Here is a 23,602-nt window from a genome sequence, read left to right as displayed (position 1 = left end):
ACCTCAACATCATCTCTACCTCTCTTCTCTTCCTCAAAGCTGCTGTCTCATAACCATACACCCTTTTGCACACCTTTCCATAATTTCCGCAGATACTTTTAATACATAACTGTTTCAATAGGTATGGAATTATTTAATTTTGTATAAATTATTTTAAAAAATAAAGACATTGGCAAATTTTTATAAATTTCTAATTTCTTTTCCCGTCAAAATAGATATAGACATTTTCTACACGTGTCCAGCAGGAGGCAGTGTATTAGTTCCTCTTCATGAGCGGAATCGTTTGTGATTTGCGCATGCGCACCAAGTAATTCTACCCTCAAACCCGGATGAAACCAACGCCTAACTTGTCGGTAGAAAAACGGTAAGCTGAAGAAAAAATAAAGATTAAAATAGATTGTTTATGGGTTGTTACAGTCCGGGATGTGTAAACAAACAGCTCCCAGAAATATAAAGTATTTATAGGGATAAATCGTGTGTATATTCTAGTGTAGAAGTTCTCGTGTTTGTGAAAGTTTCCCGTAGTTAAGCCTTACTTTGTGCCGTTCTTAATCATTTTGGTAGTGTTTTTGTCACTTTGGTCGTTTATTGCCTCTGTTTTTGTTAATTATGTTTTTCTTATTAGTACTTCGGGTCTATTTTAGAGTTAAAATGGGATGTGGTTATATAAAAAAAAAGGTATTTAAAATAATTGTTTTGTATTTTTCAATCACCGTGAAGTCACCCTCGCAGTTTTAATAGCTCCACCTGTTCGTATCTATGTGCTTTTATTTAATTTTTTTTAAGACATTTTCTAATTGTTGCCTGTTTAGGCTTCAGGTTTCTGCTAGTTTCAAATCTCCGAGCTTTGCTCATTTAGCGGAAGTGTCTGCTGTATCCGCTTCTAAATGACACTGTGCTAATAAGCAGTCTTTTCTACTGTCTCCGTTTTTTTTAACATCTTTGGTATGCAACAAATGCGGAAGCCGCTCTCTGACATTAGTGGCATTTGTTGCCACATGCATTAACAGGCCTAGTCAGGCTCATTAGGTTTATTTTTTACTGATGGAGGAACTATATCATTAAGTCAGAACAAAGTGAAGAACGCACAGCTGATAAAAGGCGTGCGACTGTCACAAGGAAACGTATTAGAAGTATTACGGTAGGAATAGGTACACTGAAAGTGAAATAGAAAGAAATCCAGTCACCACATTTCTTTAGGATTTTTTTTTTAGTTTAGTTTATTACACAACCAAGAGACCAAATTTGGGAAAAACCCCAATACTGTTTCTTATTTCTTCTATTTGATGGACCTAATTTAACTTGTACACAGAGAATATGGAGAAAATCAACATCCCACCCCCAACATGTGGTCTGCTAATTAGAAGCCATACACTGACAGCAGCTTAATCAATTTTAGTCATCTAGATATGGTGAAAAGGACTCGCCAAAGTTCAAAGCTGTTGATTCCAGGTCTAAGTATTCCAGAAACCGCGGATCTGCTGGGATTTTAACTCAAAAACCGTCTCTTGGGTTCAAAGAAAGTGGTCCAAAAAACCCTGAAAATCTTTGGTGAGAAGGCCGTGTTCATGTCAAAAGAAAATGGTCAGGCTGGTTCAAGATGATGGAGGAGCAACAGTGGCTCAAATAACCACTTGTTACAACCGAGGGATGAGGGATACAATCACTGGGACCATAACATGGACTTAATCCTGATACCCTTATAGAGCTAGGACTCTTAAGCCAAATGAGGAAGTGCGCCATGATAAGTGCTGTCCGAATAGTGCAGGAAGGAGGTAGGATAATTAGCCTGTATGCTCCTTCCCGCGGCTAGTTTTCCCTAGAAACCCCACGACGTCCCTTACCGGTGCTGAGAACCTTTTAGGTATCCCACGATTCTTTACGTGAGATGACGTATCAGCACAGCCGCTTTCATGGAAATTAACGAAGATGTCCAGCGAGGAGAGATTGCGCACTTTGTAGTTCAATTTCAGAAGGCTGTAGGCCCGGATTTAAAGCACATCATCCATGAGCGTTTCCGTTGCGTAATGATGTCAATGAGTTAAAGGCTGTCCGAATTCGGCACAGCAGTCCAAAGCTCCTTTCCTACACATGATAGACTTAGACAACTTTATTTGTCATTTTGTATGCACAGAGTGCGTACAGAACGAAATTTCGTATGCATACAGCTTGAAAAATCACAGTAAATTGCAGTAAATTACTGCCGTTTATAGAGTTCTCACTGTTGACCCCATGAAAGGAGCAGGAGCTGGAAGCTATAATTACGGGTATTCGGATGGAGACATGGTGAATCTTGAATCAGATGGGCTACAGCGATGGAAGAACGCATGGGTGCCTCTCCTACGCTACGAACAGAAACTAAGACAACAATGAACACAGATTCCCCAAAAATGGACAATATTGTCCTGTAAAAACGTTCCCTGGTCCAGTGAGTCTCCATGTGGAAATCTGATAGTGGGCTATGAATTTGTATTAATGGTACAGGCTGCAGCTGGTGTACTGGTGTGGCGAATGTTTCCTTGGTACACACAGTGGTTCCCTTAGGATCAACTGAGCATCATTTAGGCTCCACAGCCTACCTTACTATTGTTGTAGACCATCTTTTCCCCTTTGTAACCACAGAGTACCCATCTGCTGATGGCTATCCAGTCGGATAATGCTAGTTCCTACCAAAGGTTCTCCAATGGCCTCCATAGTCACCACCAGATCTGAATCCAACAAAACGCACATTTGGGATGTGATGAAATGGGAGATTCCCATCATGGGTGTGCAGCCAGCAAATCTGCTGTCGCTGCATGATTCCCTCATGTCAATATTGAGCTGTTGTGGAGGCAAAAGGGGGTCCAGCCCTTATCTAATAAATTGCCCGTTTCTTTAAGAAGCTGCTTGTTTTTATGTTTAGGTTCTTCAGCTAAACTTGGTCAATATTAGCTATGCCAAATCTTTCATTGGGTTGAATTAAAGACGTTGCTGGATTTGTCAATAGCCTTTTATGGTTTAACCGTAATCCACATTTTTAGAGCAATGTTTAGCGACAGTATGGCAATTAAATATTTTCCTGGCCCATGTATAAACACAATAGAGCTGCTCGATATGAGAAAAACATCTTTTCCACAAACAGAATGACTTCACTGCTCTTCTTCTTGAGTTTTAGCATCCTGGCCGTGAAACTGTTTATCTGGGGTTGGCATAAAAACTGTTAATCAGTCCAACTGGACAAATAAGGTATTGGCAAGCAGAATGCATGGCACCTTATATATTATATCCAACCAAATATTGCATCCAATCGTCATATTGCGCACTATTATGTTGCAGTTTAATATAATGTGCAGCTCAGAAATGAGTGTTGCAAAAATGTACAAATTATGAGATTGGTTTTACAATATTTGTGATTTATATACAGATAGTTATTTAATTTTAATCATTATAACACTGTGCATTACAGTCTATATACGGTCTAAAATTAGTACAGCACGTGTGAATACCTGTAATATATAAAATAGGTATATAACTAAGCAGTTAACCTATTTTTTTTCTTGTTTTTCACTAACATTTCCAAGATGTGATCAATAAAGATAACTCCTGTTTAGTCTCAAAAAGTAGGAATTTGTCTGGATGGTTTTCCAATCCTGGATTAGCAGGGCAAGAAAACAAATCTGAGTATGAGTTTCCACACTTTATTCTTTTATTGTTCAAAAGAAAATTGGGAGATTTTTTTCATCGTATTCAGATGATGGACTATTTCAGGAAAGTATGCAGTTATAATACTCTTACTGAAATGTACCTGATCCTTCTTTCTTTTGCATTACACTTGGTCCCCACGCTGCAAAAATGGAACTAGAAATAAGTAAAATGTTCTTAAAATTAGTGTATTTGTCCTTGATTTGAGCAGGTAAATAAGACGATTTGCCAATGGAATAAGATTTTTGCACTTAAAATAGGAACAATTCATCTCCATCATCTTATTTCAAGTACAGGATGTCTAATTATCTTATTTTAGCGGTAAAAATACTCATTCCATTGGCAGATAGTTTTATTTACCTGCCCAAATCAAGGATAAATACACTAACTTTAAGAACATTTTACTTATTTTTAGATCCGTTTTTGCAGTGCACCGTTGTCTGAGCATCTTGGCAACTAAAAGTATCCATTAGCTGAGGGCATCGAAGACAGCAAGAGTCCATCCAGCTGGCCACATATATTATCGTTATGCAGAGCGTGCATGCACGAGGCTTGAATTGTAATATCCTACTAAATATTGCATCCAACCGGTCTTTTTGCAATTGTGATTTGCCGCACACTGATATTGTGATTCAACATATAGCGCGGCTCTAATTATGCCGTTTATCCTTGCATTGCAGAATGACACAAACAACTTGTTGATAAATTCACATGCATTGAAAATCCAGAAGGCGGCAATTATGCAGATGTTTTAGCTTCCAGTTCAGAGCCCCTTAGGTCACGATTTTAAACGTGTTCAGTGATGGTTAAACCTTCTTTCCCCTACATGCCAAACAATAGGCCTACCCAGGAAATCATGCAATATGCAAATAATATTGGTGAGCGTTCTGATAACAATATGATTTGCTATGAATAAACTCATAATTAGCAAACATTGTAAGCGCTCTATCTGGCTATTTTCTTCTCAATAACAAGGTTTCGTTTGAAAAGTTTCTCCAGTTTGGCATCAAAATAACTCACTAACTCTTTACTTTCTTAAACTTTTTACACTGCATATAACAAATGGTGTCAGTAAATAATATTACAGCCGTACATGCTTGGTACTTGAATAGTAAGATAACTTTTATTGCTGTTCTCCACGATGTGCGATAGCAATGTATTTGTTTCCTGTCTGTCTGTTAAATAAAGTATTAATTTATTTTAATTGAACATTAAAGGGCTGAGGCATCTGAAACCGACAACAATGTTGAGGTTTTTCATTACAGGTGGAAAACAGATAATTTAACCTATAAAATTAGGATGAAGGCTACTCACTATAGGTTATGTATTTAAAAAAAAAAAAATCTTATCAGACTCGTTAATAAATTTGATCAATCTTATGTGAAAGGCAACAAGCTACCTTGTTGCACAGTTTAAAGGAGTAATGGTGAGATTTGTATGTTTCCAAATCATATTTACGCTCTAAAAATACAATATTGAAGCATCCATTCAAATTGAATTTTTAAATAGGAACTAGTCACTAATAGACTCAAAAACTAACCTGGTTGTAATATCACACTACTTGATGTTTACTGAAGTGAAAAATTAACAAGCAAACATTACACTAGGCACTAGAAGAGATTTGCAAAAGAAAATTAGCATTTAAAGTGTTGTTTATGCTGCTCTTTCTGCCCGGTCAGGTTGCACTAAAACAGGAAGAAACCAAACATGCAACCAAATCTGCTGGGTGTGGAAGTCTGGAATGAACCTTTTGGGGTTCTGGTTCTGTTGTCTGACTGTCAGAAACTGCAACCTGCTAATGTTACCCATCACCAGGCTCTGATCCCCAGTCAGAAAGAGTTTAGCAGACACAAAGTTCAGATACTAAAGTTTAATCTGTGTATTTAAAAATAAAACCCGTGCATATACGTACTCACGAATGAGTTCTGGATCATCTCTAAAGCTCACTGAGCTCTTAACCAGCAGACTAGTGTCCTGTGACTTTAAATGTGTCGCCGCTGCGCTCTGCTAATGAGCTAACGATGGAGTCGGGCCGGTGGAAACAGGCTAAACGCTGAGACCACCGCTCTGAAGGGCATCAGATGTTGAGCCTAACACTTCAGGGTTATAAAAGACTGCACGCTTTAACAAATTCATGGTGCGTCATCTTTGGGATGAAGGATTATTTCGGCTCAGAATGAAGTCCTTTTCAAATGTTTTGATCCGATATGTTCAAATGGGCGTATTCCTGAGGGTTCCTGTCTCTGTAGACGGAGCTTGGTAAATGTTTTGCACTTTTTTTTTTTTATTTTTTTATATTAGTTTATTTATCAGGGACAATGCAGCGCACATTATTACATTCATAATTGTAATAGGCAGAGCCATTACAAAATGTGTAGATGTGTTGCATGAAAGGTTTCTAGCCTATAGGCTAATTTGCAACCCCAGTCCCCAGTCAGGCCTTTATAAAATACATTTTCCCAAAACGTAGCTCACATTGCACAATCATATATAAAATACATTATAAAAGACAACCATTAACATTTTACACAATCCTAACAACATTACACAAAACAACACTTCACATCCAACATAATCATAATGACTCAATGTTCACATATTTGATTTTCTTTCAGCCAATGTTTCACCTTTCTATTAAATGTTTTCAGGTCAGTTTCTATTTTTATTTCCGTTGGTAAATCATTCCATAAACGGATCCCTATCACTGAGAAACTTGACTGTCCAAAAGTGGTTTTGCGCCCCTCTGCTATACAGTTGCCACCCGCTGCTCTCCTAGTGTTAACTCTCCGTGTATTTATTTTTGTCACAAAAGGACAGAGTACGGCTGGAGCTATATTGTTTGTGCATTTAAAAATCATCTTAAGAAAAGAAAACTTAATAAAACTATCAAAATCTTATAGGCGCAGGTAATTTTATATAAAAACAGCTGCAGAAATCTACAAGTATGTGTCTGGAAAAGGTTGTTGAAGGGGAAATTGTAAGCAGCTCGAACATAGCTGTAAGTATTGACACCCACGGGTGTGCTGATCAGTTAGCGGAGGAAATTACTCTCATAGCACTTTAATCATTTTAGGTGTTTAGATTTCCACCGTTAGCGCTTTAATTTCTTACTTTTTCTGTTATTGAAAGATGTCAGAACCGAACGGGGCTGAATAATTTGTACCAATGGTTCTAAAAATTGTGTTTTCAAGTGTATTTAGGGTGGTGGTAACCATCATTTTGCAGAAAGTGTTAAAATAATCCAGTCATTTAGCGGTTCTGTCACTTTCCATGGTTGACTGGAGTCCCCTTCATTCTCTCTCTTTAATTGCAGATGCAGACTATAAAATGTGTGGTAGTCGGGGACGGCGCAGTTGGAAAGACCTGCTTACTGATCTCCTACACAACCAACAAGTTCCCCTCAGAATATGTGCCCACAGTAAGACATTTTAACACTGAGTCATCCTGTAAACTTCTCTCTCTCTCTCTCTGCGATTTCTCAACTCACTTTGTTCTTTATTGTTTTGTGATTTTCAAAGGTTTTCGACAATTATGCCGTCACAGTGATGATCGGGGGGGAGCCCTACACGCTGGGCCTCTTTGACACGGCAGGTAATCATCTCCGGAAAGTTCTCTGCTCCTCTACGCCTCTGTGACTCAAACTTAAAGAGGACCCGCTCGCTGTGTTCGATGCTCTCAGGTCAGGAGGACTACGACAGGCTGCGTCCTCTCAGCTACCCACAGACGGACGTTTTCCTCGTATGTTTCTCCGTCGTCTCTCCGTCATCCTTTGAAAACGTCAAAGAGAAGGTCAGTTTTTTTTTTTTTTAAGTACAGGGTGCTTGCGCAAGTCTTGAAAGTCTTAATAAGTATGGAATTTTGAAACACTGTTTTCCAGACCTTGAAAAGTCTTGAATTTTGTGTGAAAGTCTTAATAAAGTATGGGGAAAAAAATGTATGGTAGAATTTTACAGTATGCTCAAAGGCATTGTGAAATGAGAAATAGGAAGGTAGGCTATAAAACTATAATTTTACTAACTGGTCACGTACTGCATTAGCCTAATGGAATCAAACACTTGTTTGATGTGAAATTCATGTACTTGTGATTTTCATGTTTTGAAACGTTTTCATCAGTAAAAGCATAATTTACTGTGAATAATGCATTTGTTCATTGAATACTAGCCTATAAAAATTAACATTTCTAATAAACAGTTTGTACAACCTCAACCAATGAAGTAGGCAGTAGGCACACAAGTATACAAGTACATAAAGTTAAGGTCTTGGGGGAAAAAAATACCAGTTTTAAAAAAGTCTGGGAAAAGTCTGGAATTTTAATTTGGAAAAAGAGCAAGCACCCTGTAAGTATAATTAGATCTTTTCTGGGTCAATTAAGCCCATTATCCAACTGAAGAAAGTGAAAGATAATGTATTGGATGTTAAAAATAAAATAAAAACTCATACTTTAAGAAATACTTGCTCATTTTTGACTCAAAGGGTGTGACGTGTCTTTTTTAAAAGCAGGACGGTGGCTTGTTTGCAGCCATTTTTGTTCCTTTTACTGTAAGCGGACAGGAACTAAGCAGCTGATGAAATTGTGTAAACTGCAGGGTTTTAGTTACTGCACAGTTTCAGGAGGTCATTTTATGGTTTCTTTCTTCCTCAGAGCCAAGTAGATGCTATTAACGCCAGCTCCCAGCACGGTAGCCTGTTGTAAATTGTGTACAAAGTGCCGTGTCATCAGCGAATTAGTTGGAAAATCAATTTGACATTTGAATTTGTAGAAATGTTTTGTATTTATATTCTAAAACCGGCTCACGGCATCTGAAAATGGGGTTGGGACGGGATTTTAACATGAAATAATGTGTAGAAACTTTATATTTACCATTTTCTTGCCTCTCAAAGGACCTATTTAAAGTACAAAAAGAAAGCGGATCACCTTGCAAAAAGGGAACTAAAAGTAAGTAAAATTTTCTTGAAATTAGTGTATTTTTCCTTGATTTGAGCAGCTAAATAAGACTATTTGCCAATGGAATGAGTTTTTTGCACCTAAAATAATAATAATTCATCTCCATCATCTAATTTGCAGGATAGCTAATAATCTTATTTTAGTGGTAAAAATACTAATTCCATTGGCAAATAGTCTTATTTAGCTGCTCAAATCAAGGAAAAATACACTAATTTCAAGAAAATTTTACTTACTTTTAGTTCCCTTTTTGCAGTGCACTGTCTCGCTCATGTACGCTTCCGCTCGTGTCTGTTGGTGGGATTAAAAACTCATAATTGCAAAACAACTGATCCTCGGGGCTAAGTCTACCACAGCCTGCGCTGGGTTTGTGTTTTCATAGTTAACATAGAAACAGAAACGGTGAAGTTTCACTTTGTTTTTCACCTCAGTGCTCAGGCTGACGGGCAGCATGAAGGGCCGCTGTGGGCAGAGAACATCTCTTTGACTGCTGCGGATGTTACAACACCCCTGTTAGCATGCTAGGGTTCTGTGACAGAGGAAAATAAGATAAGATAAACCTTTTCTACCTTAAATATGGCCCTATAACCTTTGTAGTATAACTGAAAGTAATCGCATAGGTGCACAGACCCCTTTTTGAAGCACCTGTTGATTTGAACATGCTGAGATTAACCTGCCAAGTGACAAATGAAGGAAATTATCGTTGCGTCACAATCTGGTGTATTTTCAAATGCTCTGTATTTGCTCATTAATTTGCTCCGTTTAAAATGAATAAATATGACATCTGATTGTGTCAAAGGCGTCGGTTTGTTTGGGTCCTTGTCCACCAGCCAAAGACGTCTTAACGTTGCAGTGTTTGCCAGATTCGTGTCTGGGAGAACTGGAAGATCCTAAATGATGTATCCTCTCATTTTCCTTAGAATCTGAATAAGTATCTTGCGCTGTATCAAGATTCAAGATTTCTTTGTCTGCGTTGGGAGAAGTTTTTTTTTACTTGAGCAGGCAAAGCTGCTACTACAATCACAAGAAATGCTAGAGTTTGTCTGAGCTAAAGCTGCACAATAAATCAAATTTCAATCGTCATCACAATATCCGAGAGCAAAATCACAACATCTTGAGTGCAATATTTTGTAGTATGTTATATTTCTGGGGTCAACGTTTCACACGGCACATCAATAAAATATTTGACGAGTTGGATGGACTCTACATTCCTTAAATGTCCACCTGTGACATACGTCTAACAGACCCACTGTGTATCGATAAGTGTCTGACAAATGTGGGTTGATGTTAATTAATATCGTCATTACAATTTTCAACAATAACATTGCAGTTAAATTGATGATTTAAGCTTATTTTCGTCTTATTTCCTAGTTTTCCACTTGCCTGTTACTTTGCTGCTAATATCTCCCACTGAGGGAGATGTAAATTATCATTCTATTCAGATTTTTTACATGAGGGGAGGGGAGACATTGTATAAACTTCTACATTTATTGCTGTGATGCTTTTAACCATGACAAAAACCGCCGCTCTCTGTCTTTGAACCACACTGTTGCTATTAAAATAGGTACAAGGGATCGCAACCAAACAACTGGCTTAAGCAACCATTTAGTTATACCTCTTGTTATTAAACATTTTATGAGACATTTCTGTAATAGTTTATTTTAACGTGAATTAGGTTGCATTGAAATTCACATTAAGGCTGTATTTTTCATAAAGTATAGATATTAGAAGATCCTAGTACTTTCAAATAAATATGATATACAATATTTAAGGTTTAAAAATTGTGAATCATCACAATAGTTGGAGACTATTTGATTCTCCAATACATTTAGGACTAAGTATATTTTATGGAAAAATCTATGTTCCACGGTTAAAGTAGACAGAATGAAAAGGAAAACTAGAAAAAGCTGTTCCTGCGTAACAGCGAGTGAGAATGCTAATCTGCAGAATGATTGAGCAGAAGATGCAGAAAACATTGAAATCAGATTTGAAGAATTTGAAAAAAATTAAGAATTTGAAGGGATTTAAAGAATTTGAAAGAAAGTTTAAGGAATTTGAAAAATTTGAAAAAATTTGAAGGGATTTGAAGAATTTGAAAAAAGTTTAAGGAATTTGAAAATTTTCAAAAAATTTGAAGGAATTTGAAAATTTGCAAAAAAATTGAAGAAATTTTAAAAACTTTGAAGGAATTTGAAGAATTTGAAAAAAATTGAAGGAATTTGAAAAATATAAAGAATATGAAGAAATTTGAAAAATTTGAAAATTTTCGAAAAATTTGAAAGAATTTGAAAAATTTGCAAAATTTGAAAAATTAGAAGAATTGGAAGTATGGGAACAGCCCAATAATTGCACAAAAAGTTCAATATTTTAAAAAGTGTAAAAGTTAGCAAAACCATGAGTCATAGCAGGCATGCCGGGAACGAGCCGAACGTTTTGACACCAAAATTGTTGAAATTGGTTGAAGTTAGACGCTGATGGAATAATAATAATAATAATAATAATTAGTATTAATAATAATAATAATAATAATAAATGAAAACAGGAAAACAATAAGTGAGAATGCTGCATAGCATTCTCACTGATAATTCAATCTAATTGTGGTTTTCTGTTTGTTCCCAGTGGGTTCCTGAGATTTCCCACCACTGTCCAAGCACTCCCTTCCTGCTAGTGGGGACACAAGTGGACCTCCGGGAAGACAGCAACACCATTGAGAAGCTGGCCAAGAACAAACAGCGGCCCCTGGCGCTGGAGAGCGGCGAGAAGCTGGCGCGAGAGCTCAGAGCTGTCAAATATGTGGAGTGCTCTGCGCTCACGCAGGTACGGGGGGGGGGGCAAACCCCGGGTTAAACCAGCACATTTCACCCGTTTCCTGTCTTGTCTGACTCTGTTCTGTGTTTTCTTCCTGGTTTAACAGCGAGGACTGAAGAACGTGTTTGACGAAGCCATCCTGGCAGCACTGGAACCGCCTGAGATCAAAACCAAGAGGAAATGTGTTCTCCTATAAAGAAAAGCCAACGAGAGAGATGTTGGAGGGGAGGGAGGGGGGGGGGGGGGGTGTCAGACGTCACAGGGAAAATTCAACGGAAACATCCGTGGTTATTTGGGAGGCGGAAAATAAGGACAAACCAAAGGGGGGTGGGAAGAACAATGCCGCGGAGATATTTGCTCACTGATTGTACCTTCTGAACCGACTTTGAACGAGGCCTCCATCATGCAATATCTGTCCTTTTACTGAAAGCTTTTTAGAGAACTACTGTATTCTTCGTCTGTATTCAGGTGTCCCCCGCCCCTTTCCCCTCACTGCTTACTGTAACGGTTCTTTGCTGTGTTCTATTTTTTTTTTTTTAAGGAAATGTCCATTTTTAAAGAGCCCTTTGTCCTCATTGTGCAGAAAATGGCCTGAAACGACATTTAGAGACGTTTAACGGGGCGCTGAAATGTTAAGTGGTACTCCTTTTTTTATTTTTAATTTTAATTTTTTATTTTCTGCCCTTATTGGATTAGCCGAATAAAAACCCCAAAGATTTAGCGTCAATCCAAACAAATCTGTCTGCCATGTTTACTTCCCTCAGGGCTAAGTGCGTTCTCAAGTGTTTTTATTTTATTTTTTATTATTTTCTGTATGCATCATGTATGTTGTTCTGGGAAATCTTTTAGCCTTTTTGATTTTAAACTTGAATTTATTTTATCTTGATTCTCTTTTTTTATTGCTAGATGACCAACAGTGATTGATTTGAATAAAAAAAAATAAGATATGATATTTTTGATAAAAACTTAAATTTGACATAACATCTTTTTTTGAAATGTTTAGGGTATAAGCAATCAGAGGATATTTTTGATAAAATACTTTTTTTATCAAATGCAAAAAGGAGTTCTGTTTTGTCTGTTGAGAAATTATTGTATAAAAATAAAGTCTTGTTGAAGGATCTCATTGAACATTTTCACGTTTTGTCACATTATAGCTACACACTTCTGTGTTTTTAATTTGGATATTGTGTGTTAGACCTACACAAAATAGCAAATTATTGTGAAGGGGAAAGGAAGAAGAAAGTAAAAGGAAAAAGATGCACGGTTGCCAAACATTTTAAGAATAATTACAAACGCGCAGCATGCGATTATATCCACCTTTACTCGAGTCAACACTTTGCAAAGACGCATTTAGGTGCAGTTTTTGCACGACTAGACACTTTTTTTGCTCAAAATACCTCAAGCTCAGCCAGTCTATGTGAAAAGCAAGTGTGAAAATTAAATTTTAAGTATTCCCAGAGATTTTTAATTGGATTTTATGCCTGGATATTGACTGGGCCTTCCAGGACATGAATATCCATTGTATCGTTCCTCTCTAGCTCTGGCTGAAGGATTAGGACTGTTGCCACCTCTGATTGGTTTTCTTTGAGCTTTGCCCTCTATTTGACTCCCATCTTCTCTGTTCCCCACAGCATGAGGCTGCCACTGCCGTGTGTCACCATGGGGATGCTGGGTTTAAGGCAGTGCATTGTTTTTTCTTCCCCATTCTGATGTCCGGATTGAGCTTCCAGATACATGCCGTGTTCAGACGCAGTTAAACTGGTCTATCTGAAGTAGCGATAAGTGAACATCAAGATATGCTGTGTGAGAGAGTATAACTGCATCAACACAATGAAAATTGCGTTGTAGAACATTATCAAAGTAAAAAGATACTAATAAAAGTGTGGATAAATGTAGTTATAAATGGAAAAACCGTCCTTTATTGTCCCTCCAATGTACTTCCTGCTTCCAGTGGTGCTGTTATTTTTAGCAAATATGACAGTTCTGCATTTGTTAGATCGGCTCTCCGGTTCTAACACCGAACTTCAGCTTTCAGTCAACTAAGACAGTATAGTGACACCAGTGCAGACAAAAAAGACCAATCTAAAACTGTCAGTCTAATATAAAATTAAATAATAAAAAAAAAAAAACAGTAGAAAAGATTTAAAATGAAATCCGTAAATGGAGTTTTATAAATCGGAGAAAAATGGCTGCTGGCCACTTTGCAAGTTTGCAAGTTTTAATACCAGTCGGCAGAGACGGAGTGATTTATTTTTTTATTTTTTTTAAATAAACTAAAAGATGACCTATTGCTGAGTCCACTTTAAGCTATCGGTTGTTTTCAACTCGAAAACGGGTGGTTCTCGCTTTTAAACTGGCCATTAGGACAAGGGGTCAGAAAGAAATTATAACAGACCTACATTTATTTCTGCTTCATTTTGCACCTTTAAAAACAACAACAGTGAAACAGCAACTCAAACACATGTTTGTGTTTCAGATAAACTACTGTATTTGTTAGACGTCTTGGACAGGTCTGACGTGCAGAAGGATTTTACACGAGGGTGACGACAGAGAAGCAGCACAGACACTGATGTCAGTAGGAGACTGAACTGAAGGAAAGACTCGGTTACGCAGTTGTGTTCAAAGTAATGCCAGTAGGTCTAAAAGAAGTGTTTAAGCAGGGTGCTTTTAATAGCTTTTATTTCCATCAATGCAAATGCATTGGGAACGGCGCCCGTTCTATTCGGTACAACAGCGTGAAGAGAAATTGATCAAATCTGTTCTCCGTCTGCAGAAAGTGACGAAAAGAGAATAAGAGGAACTTTGAAAACACAGTGTTTGTATTTTCTCCTCACACTGCAAAAACTGATCTAAAAATAAGTAAAATGTTCTTAAAGTAAGTGTATTTATCCTTGATTTGAGCAGGTAAATAAGATTATCTGCCAATGAAATGAATATTTTGACCCCTTAAAATAAGATAATTAGACATCCTGCACTTGAAATAAGATGATTGAGATGAGTTGTTCCTATTTTAAGTGCAAAATTCTTATTCCATTGGCAAATCATCTTATTTACCTGCTCAAATCAAGGACAAATACACTAATTTTAAGAACATTTTACTTATTTCTAGTTCCGTTTTTGCAGTGCACACTCGAACACTTATTGTGTAAACCGAGAAATGCTTGAAGATTGAACTTCCCTGTGAATCCCCTGAACTAATAGTTGTATATAAAAAAAAAAAAAAGCTGTTACTGAGAACTGCCTTCAAATCTGTGGACTTTGGGTTCTGCCCACCTCTGGCTCCAGTGAACAGGTGGACCAGCCCAGGTTGATTAGACTTCATGCATCACACTGCAAAAACGGAACTAGAAATAAGTAAAATGTTCTTAAAATTTGTGTATTTGTCCTTGATTTGAGCAGGTAAATAAGATGATTTGCCAATGGAATAGGAATTTTGCACTTAAAATAGGAACAATTCATCTCAATCATCTTATTTCAAGTGAAGGATGTCTAATTATCTTATTTTAAGGGGTCAAAATATTCATTCTATCGGCAGATAATCTTATTTACCTGCTCAAATCAAGGATAAATACACTAACTTTAAGAACATTTTACTTATTTTTAGATCAGTTTTTGCAGTGCAGATCCTCTTCAAGTCTTGGTTCAGAAATGGCATGTCTGACGTCACTCCAAGTGGTCCCATTGTGTTCGTCTTAAAGGTCTAGAGCCAGGGTCTTCCACCCTGGTCCTGCATGTTTTAGGTGTTTTCACTGCCTCCACACACCTGACCTAAATTAATGGCCGATTAACAGGTCATTCAATCATTTGATCCAGGTGTGCTGAAGCAGAGCCACATCTAAAACATGCCGGACAGTGGATCTGGAGGACCAGGGTTGAAGACCCCAGGTCAGGAGTCAAGATGCTGCCCTTTGGCTGGTGTGTTTGGGGTCGCTGTTGAAACTCCCATTTCAGGAACACTTTTTCTTTACCACAGGGAAACGCGACCTCTTCAAGTGTTCAAGCATATCCGCGGTCCCTGGTATGCGACGGACAGTATGAGAAGCATCCCCACAGCATGATGCCTCCGCCACCGTGCTTCTCAGAGTATCACGGCTTTAATTCGGTGTCTAGGGGTTTGCTCAGAAACTCTCTGCAGCCTTCAGACCTTAAAAACTTGCTGTCCTTAGTCCCTCATTTCTCTTTAGGTCACTCATTGTGTTCCTTGGCAAATCAGCTGCTTCAGTCCATGTCGGTCTTTCCTGCAAAGGGACTTTGTGGGGGCTTTTTTTTTTTTTTACATTTCCTTAGCACTCACTATTAAGACCTTTTTCGATCACTCTCCTGCCTGATCAGCGGCTAAATCTTTACCATCTTGACCTTGTTTGATCTAATCCGATGGGTTTCTTCCACGTCTTTATTGAGTTCCATTTTAAAGCATTTGGGACCATTTTAACTGAGCAGCCGGTCACTTTCTGCGCTTCTCTGTATGTTTTTGCACTGTTCGATCAATCTACTCAAAGCACGCTGTTCTTCTGACTGCAATGACTTATTTTACTAAGACTTTCAAACAACAAAGCTCTTTAATCCGGCTTTTCAGTCGCCTACAGGTCATGACTGCTGGCTCCGCTGGTCCTCTGTTGCTCTATAACACCTGCTAGTAAAGTATTTGGCACTCAGAAATGTGACTTCGATCGAAAACATCGTTGGCGTTACGGAGACTACGATTGCTTTGAACACAACTGTGAAACAAATAAATAAAACCGGAACAGAAAAGGAGCCATAAATACAGGACACGTTCAAAGACTCGCTACTCTAAGACGTATAATATAAGCGTAAACAACACTGCTGCAGTGTTTCTGTTAGTTTCAGTTAATTTCAGCTTTAAAAGCTTTGTCAGGTGAAGGTTTAGGTCGCTGCTGTGTGTGTATGCACGTCTGGGAATCGGCCCCCCCATGCACTTTTATCTGGAGACTCATCTTTGTTTGTTTGCTGCAGCTTTCAAATCTACCCAGAAGGTGAAAATGTATCCTAAATGAGGATTCTTTTTTTTGGGACGTCATTTGGTGTCGAAGCTGTTCTCCAGTGTCTCTCTCTCTCTCTCTCGGCTGGCTTGTTCGGGTCTTGAATTGCACTCAGTCCGGTCTTGTCGGAGCCGTTTCAGACCCTGCAGGTGTGAATGGTGACCGTGTTCTTGCACTGCTGGCAACGGACCGAGCAGCACCAAGAAAACTTGCAGGAGCAGCGCTGCACCACCTCGGCACGGCCCGCTCTGTACCCCGGCCCGCAGCACACCAGCTCACAGCCGTCTGGTGCCAGCCGGGACGTCCCTGGGGAGGGTTTTAAACAACGGCCACATTAGTTTGTAACGATATGATCAAAGGTTTCACTGTCAGAACTGTTGGTTTCTCGGGTTTTACCGTTACATCTTCTCCCAGCAGTCCCGGGGATGCCGTTATCTGGGTCAAGGCTGCAGAAATCTGGGGAGGGTGAGAGGTACACAAGGTCTCTGGCAGCAGGGGGTTTGACGTAGGGGTCACGAGGGAGCAAAGCTGGCCTGGACCCAATGCGAGTCAATCGGACCTAGCAGGAGGAGGTTTTAGAGTAACTTTGTTGGTGCAGTGCCACAAAAAATGAGCAGAAAGCATGATCTGATACCTCTGTGGCTCCATCGAAACGTTCCTTGAGCACAACACCAACGCGTCTGAATGGGGGCATGACTTTCCAGCAGGTTTTTAGCTCACAGGAGCCAGAGACACCGTGACATTTACACTCTACTTGCATGTTGTGAAGGATGGCCTATGGATGAGAGGCGTGCAGAGAACGGCGTTACTTGCATTCTCGGGAATTACAATAAACCAGATGGTACACAAACACAAACCTTTCGGCCGGCCTCGTTGTTGTGGAGGTTCATGAGTGGGCGCCCCGCTGACAGCCCCTTGGCCCGCTCAGGTTCGTCCACAAAGGTCTGGGAGAAGGCCACGCCGTAAGACAGGTTGTCACTGCACCCCGACCACTGGAAGCCTGGGAAGTGGCAAGTCATGAATATGGACCTTTACACCCTTTAAACTTTACTAAACATAGTAAATAATAAAAACCAATCTTGAACTTATAGAAAGCAAGTAGTGCTGCCATCCCTTGAAGTGTCTCACATCAATGTATTTGATTTGGCTTTTATGTGATAGACCAACACATGGTTAGCCTCGTGAGACCATCCTGATCTCGCGAGCTTTCAAGGTTTCACTCACAGATCAGTCTGGCTACTCTCCGTTAAAGAAAATTTGGAGCCGTTCACCAAACGAACGTCCAATCAGCGTTGGCTTTGAGGCGGGTTGAGGTGTGACGCAACGGGAAGCGCGACAGTTCAGTCTAAAGAACATGGCGGCTTCAGCCGATAAAACTAGCGTTAGCGTGGCTATCGAGCAAGTTTTATCGGAATTACAGAGTATTTCTTTGCTGAGCTAACGAGCCTTTACCTGCAGCAGCAAGAGTAGCTTGGCTTGTGGTTGTGTTTTCGTCGTCACTCTCAACGACGAATCTGATTGGTTTATTTGGCCCGTCTATCACCAACATAGGCCAATCCAGTGTTTCCCGCAGCGCTATCTTGGCGTGGCGGCCGCCACGCCAAACTCACGCTACCGCCACGCCAACATTCCAAAAAAAAAAAAGTGACGTTAAGACGCGCTTTCGCGCGTGCGTGAATGGCATGGAAAAAACACATGGATACCCCCGCCCCGCGAATCTGTCCGCGGAAAACGTGTCGCCATCCCCCCCCCCCCCCCCGCTCCGCGAGTCTGTCCGCGGAAAACGTGTCGTCCACCCCCCCCCCCCCCCCCCCCAACCCCCCCCCCCCCCCCCCCCCCCCCCCCCCCCCGCTCGACGAGTCGGTCCGCCTCGCATAAGCTAATTCCTGCGGGAAACACTGCAATCAGCTAACCAGTATTTCGCCCCTTCCCAAAATTACTTCAACGGAAGGTTTCCAGATGGATATGCAGAGCAAATCTATCTGGCGGAGTCAGGTAAACACAGGTAGGGCTAAAAAAAAAAAAAGATGGATGGTTTTAATGTTTGCTACTAATAAAAGTCTGAAGAGTTTCTATGCTTACATTGTAGCTCTGGCTTTATGCTACCATGTTTTAGAAGGGGATGGTGTGTTCAGGCTGATGTGCAGAGTCAGTTTTTTTCACCACACACAGCAATTTGCACTATTTGTTTTTCCTTTGGTCAATATTTAGTCTGATATTTACCCTTATATTCTACTCTTGGTATTTTAACTTTAGATTAGACCGTTTACTTTTATGGTATTCTTCTTTTTTCCTTTCTGAATAACTAATAAGTGTGTGTGTGTCTTTGCCACGGTCAAACCTGAACGTCACAAAATTCAACTTTGGTCTTCACTGACCAGAGCATCTTCTCCCACGTGTTTGTTGTGTCCCCCTACATCAGGGGTGTCAAACTCATTTCTATATGGGACCACTTTGGCGTCATGAAGTCATTAAAAGGGCCGGTTGCACGTGTATAGATTAAACCTTTCATTTCATAATTTCATTCCAGTTCACATAGAAGTATAAAAAATGCACAGCAACATAGAAATAGCAACCTTAGGCCCAGTTTATACAGTGTATCTGCAAAAAAAAGTTGATATTGGGGTGAGTTACACTTACAGGAGGCACAGTTTTAGCCACTTTATACACTTTAAAAGGATATATACCTCTACTTAATGACATGATATGCCTTTTTTTTTTTGGGCTCTTGAGGGCCGGATAATTTACCTTGACGGGCCGGATTCGGCCCACGGGCCTTGAGTTTGACACCTGTGCCCTACATGGTTTGTGGCAAGCAGGACTTCTTGTGGGTTTCCTTCAACAATGGCTTTCTTTATTCCACTGACGACACATTTGTGGTGCACACAACTAACATTTTTGTTATTGTTTTTAGATTGTAGCACCTGAGTCCCTGCAGCTCCCTTAGTGCAACCATGGGCTTCTCTGCTGCTCCTCTGGTTACTGCTCGCCGTTTCTCCTTGGTTCAGATGCGTGGCCTTGTCCTGCTAGGTTTGCACCATGGAATGATGGACTAAATGATGCTCTGTGAGATGTTCAGAGCTTAGGATGTTGCTTTATAAACTAAACCTTCACTAACCTTCTCCACAGCTCTCTACCTATGTTCTCTAATGTTTTCTAACAAAACTCAGAGGCCTTCACAGAGCAGCCGTGGTTAAAACCATTATATTTGTTAGTTTGTTAGTTTATTGCTTTATTCCAAGTGAGTACAAACAAATACTGTACAATATTATCTACATATAATTTACTACAGAATACATAAGAGAGAGAGAAAAAAATAATTTGAAAGGGAGTGGGCTAAAGACAAACTTATGTTTTATTCCATAATAAATAATATGATTGCTGCTATTTACAACTTTGCAACACATTTTTAGTGCCAAATCAACATAGCAAACTAAAATAACTATATTAAAAACATTAAAAAAAGAATCTAAATATGGAAGGTAGATATTGTAGCCACAGATATACGTTACAATTTCCTACATACAATTTTACACAATGTGTAATACTTGAACGTTTATAAATATGTTTATATATCAATTAGATTGTTTTGATAGTTTACTATTGCCTATTAAAAATAAATTACATATTACTCTATTAACTAATTAAGGTGTTTTAAAATTGTTTGCACTGGATTGTATATAGATTTATCAGACTAAAGGGGCTACACACAAATTCACACCAGACCTTTCAGAAATAGTTCAAAAATATAGAAAACTTTGGATTGGTCTGTCACATAACATCCCAATTAAATGCACTGAAGTTGGTAGCTGTAACGTCACAAAATGTGTAAAAGTTTAATTCCTCTCAGATGATTTGAAAGCACCTGCAAACATGAGTGATGCTGATGCTCTGTGCGACTAAAATTTGAGCTATTTAGTCTCACCTTCAGGACTGACTCCTCTGACCTTCCTGTCGCAGCCGCACCTCTCCAGCTCCCCACGGGTGCAGGCTCGGGTCACAGCCACCGCCACTGCCGCAGAAGACAGCGCGTGCACGAAGGCCGCCTCACGAGTGCCTGCGTGGCACCACAACAGCGTCACAACATGTACGTTTTAAACACTGAGCTATATAATACACTGGAGTGCTGATTTTGCCGAAAAACTGAAGTCACTGGCCGCCATCTTGCTACTACCTACTCTCACAGAATCCCATAGGATTTGGTTGCAACAACAAGCAGTTTTCTAGCTGTGTGAAAACGTTTCACAGGTAATTCTACAGTCAGTGGATGTATTAACACTATCAACTACTAGGAAATTAGGTGCTGAAATATTTTACATGTTATTCATATTAAATATACATATGTGTATATATAAATATTTGTACATGTATATATGTATATATATATGTATACATATATGTAAATATATGTTTTTGTATATTGTTATTTATATATTTATAAATGTTATATATATATATATATATATATATATATATATATTTAAATGAATAAAATGCTAAATATTTCATCACATGACTTTCTCAGTATTTGATAGTTTTAGAACATAAAACATAAAAGTATATGGCATTTGACATTTTAAAAGTTTTAAGCCCCCCTGAACATGAGAAAATCCTTGTTATTCGATGCTGTAGCGCACATATTCCCTAGTTACTGGGGGGAAATAGGGAGTACCAATATGGCGGGCGGTGGCTTCACAGCGACTCGTTCAAACAGACGGTGATTAGCACTCCAGTGTATAATATAGCTCAGTGGTTTTAAAACTTGGTGAGCCTTGTGTTTCCCTACGACATCGGCTCAGGGAGGGACGCACCTTGGTTCATGACTCTTCCAAATACATTGATCCCGCGAGGCGTGGTGGAGCAGTTCCAGCGCCGATTCCTGAACTGATGCTGGCACTGAGTTAAAAAAAAATGTTCATAAGCTCTGAGACCCACAGATTTAGACATCTTGATACATATAAACTCTACTACCTCTTCTATGACCATTTCTGCTGCTTTGCGTACGGACTCCATGACCTCCCCTCGCGCCCTGCACACCCCCACCTGCCCCGGGGTCAGCCCCCTCAGCCGTGCGCACGGAGCAGCACCGGACACGGCCCTGGAGCGGGGCAGCCTCGCCAGGGAGCTGCAACACCAAGGCGGGAAAGGTTGGAGGTGCAAACATGGGGAAGATGCATTCTTAAAAAAAAGGATGAGGGTTAAAATCAGTGCGGCGCAAAACAAAAGGTGAGGAAGTAGGCAGAGATGACGGCAGAGGGAGAGAGAGAGAGAGAGAAAAGAGAAAAGGTCACCGACGAAGAGAGACAAAGAAAGAGAGGGGAGCTCCTGAAAGAGATTTAGAGACATGTCACCATCTTTTAAAAGTTATAGCATGACAAACAAACTCTTCCTTTCTCTCGCTCGCAGTGCACGCTGGACTTACAGCCAGTTGGTTGCCATGGTGGTGTGGGTGGTGCATAGCAGCAGCAGCAGCAGCAGCAGGAGGAGGAGGAGTGGTGCCGTGAGATTGACAGGTGAGACAGTTGGCATCAGACTGTCTGTCCGTCTGTCCGTCTCCGTGCGTCAGGCTGGGTCGTCCGGCTCCACCGTAGAACTTCTCTGTCCTGTCTGTGTGCAGCTCGGTTTGTTGGAGCGACGCTTTACGGTTCTGGTCCTGAGTCAGAGGATGATCCCTGCATATCTGTTAACGGGGTGATCAATTAGTGTCCGTTTTACTGTATACGCTGACCAAATTACAGAACATGGCTATTAATATTTATTTATCAATTGTCGCGTGTCATTTCTGTGTTGCTAAGTAACACACATTGTATACTGGTGCACATTAATAAGAGATAAATAGATAATATAGTCAGTCAGAGTCCAACGCAGTGCATCTTGGCTATCACTTATCCTCTGCTACAGCTCATTTTTAAACGTTTTTGAAGCTAAACAAATTCTTGGTTGTTCCAACTTTTTAACACAATGTTGAAACTATACTGAGGTTGGAAAACAAAGTTATCACCTATTCTGAGGCTGCAGAATTAACTATTTGTTTGATAGTTTCAATCAAATAGTTTATTAGTGGATGAAAACTAAATAGAAACTCTGATTATACTTTTATTTTAGCCACACAAACAATGCAGACTGAAAGCAATGTGGAAACTGAAAAAATAAAAACTTAACGCACTGGAAACAGCCCGTGCAGCGCTGTCTGTGGACTACAAAACAAAACTTCAAATCCATTTCATAAGATAAATATTTCACCCCATAGATATAAATGTAAGAGGCCTAAACCCTTTTATTCAACTAAACTTAAACTGAAATCTAGTGAGACTCAGTCCACTAAAACTAGATTAAACATAAAAGGATTATAATTGACTAAATTGTTAGTCGAAAGATTACGAATAAAACAAAATTTAAATGTGATGCCTTAATCGCCAGCGTGTGTTTGAAGCGGTCACGATTAAAAACACAAATAATTCTGTCCACAGTTTGTTTTTCAGTGTCTGCAAACAAGCATACTTACAGGATAGCTCCAGAAAATGCAAACTCATCCTTTGAAAAAACAAAACACGTCCACATATCTCAGTTTAAATTTGGAATTTAAAAAAAATGCACCACAAATAAGGGGTAAAAAAAACATCAAATCCACAAGGTTTGAAGAATAAAGCCAAATTTTCTTTTGTTCAAAAGGAAGACTTTAAACAAACAAAAAAAGGCAATTTTTCATCTGCTTTGTCTGCGTTGTCCTATGAAAATAAATGCGTCCATGCTAGGTTGAGACAGCAGTGATGTGTGAGAGCAAAGGAGATGGGACTGATTGGTTTTAAAGGAGGAAGACTGTAAGGGTGGGAGAGGGAGGGCTGGCATGATCCAGGGTGTGAAGCGATGCCGACGCACAGAGGAGGAGGCGACTTTTGAAAATGGGTGATAATCTTAAGTATTAAAGCTGTAAAGTATTTTTACTTGCATGTCATGAGACCTGAAATCCGGGCCCAAAACAAAAGGCAGATCAACAGAACCCCGACTAAAACAGTGATACATGTCAACGTCAGTCCATATGTGCTGTCAGAGTTTCTGTCAGCATCCTTGCGTGTTTATCTTAATCCACAGAAACTTTTAACAGTAACTGGGTTGTTTGACTTTTCTCAAAAGGTCCCCTGATCAGTAAATACAACCCAGTGTTTCTTGT

The 23,602-nt window shown here is 39.5% G+C and overlaps 2 protein-coding genes across 2 annotated transcripts; one reads left to right on the top strand and one right to left on the bottom strand.

Annotated features, from left to right (window-relative positions):
* The first annotated feature begins 271 nt into the window (after positions 1 to 271).
* LOC105931589 (cell division control protein 42 homolog) lies at positions 272 to 12,550 on the top strand. Its single transcript, XM_036135145.1, has 6 exons — positions 272 to 364; positions 6,995 to 7,099; positions 7,200 to 7,272; positions 7,361 to 7,470; positions 11,243 to 11,440; positions 11,538 to 12,550. The coding sequence occupies exons 2-6, from the start codon at positions 6,995 to 6,997 to the stop codon at positions 11,625 to 11,627; spliced, it is 576 nt and encodes a 191-aa protein (XP_035991038.1). The 5' UTR covers positions 272 to 364; the 3' UTR covers positions 11,628 to 12,550.
* A 3,142-nt stretch (positions 12,551 to 15,692) lies between these two features.
* wnt4b (wingless-type MMTV integration site family, member 4b) lies at positions 15,693 to 23,225 on the bottom strand. The gene is made up of 9 exons (XM_012870277.3): positions 22,937 to 23,225; positions 21,854 to 22,111; positions 21,403 to 21,556; positions 21,243 to 21,327; positions 20,357 to 20,488; positions 17,289 to 17,431; positions 17,066 to 17,206; positions 16,828 to 16,990; positions 15,693 to 16,737 (listed from the first exon to the last, which is right to left on the bottom strand). Exons 2-9 carry the CDS (start codon positions 21,958 to 21,960, stop codon positions 16,568 to 16,570), a joined length of 1,095 nt encoding a protein of 364 aa, XP_012725731.2. The 5' UTR covers positions 21,961 to 22,111; positions 22,937 to 23,225; the 3' UTR covers positions 15,693 to 16,567.
* Positions 23,226 to 23,602: the final 377 nt, after the last annotated feature.

This window comes from Fundulus heteroclitus, chromosome 3 (genome assembly GCF_011125445.2).
Source record: "Fundulus heteroclitus isolate FHET01 chromosome 3, MU-UCD_Fhet_4.1, whole genome shotgun sequence".
In the NCBI taxonomy this organism is placed as follows: Eukaryota; Metazoa; Chordata; class Actinopteri; order Cyprinodontiformes; family Fundulidae; genus Fundulus; species Fundulus heteroclitus.
The sequence above is the reverse complement of the archived record's forward strand: the minus strand, read 5'-3'. Positions and strand labels throughout refer to the sequence as shown.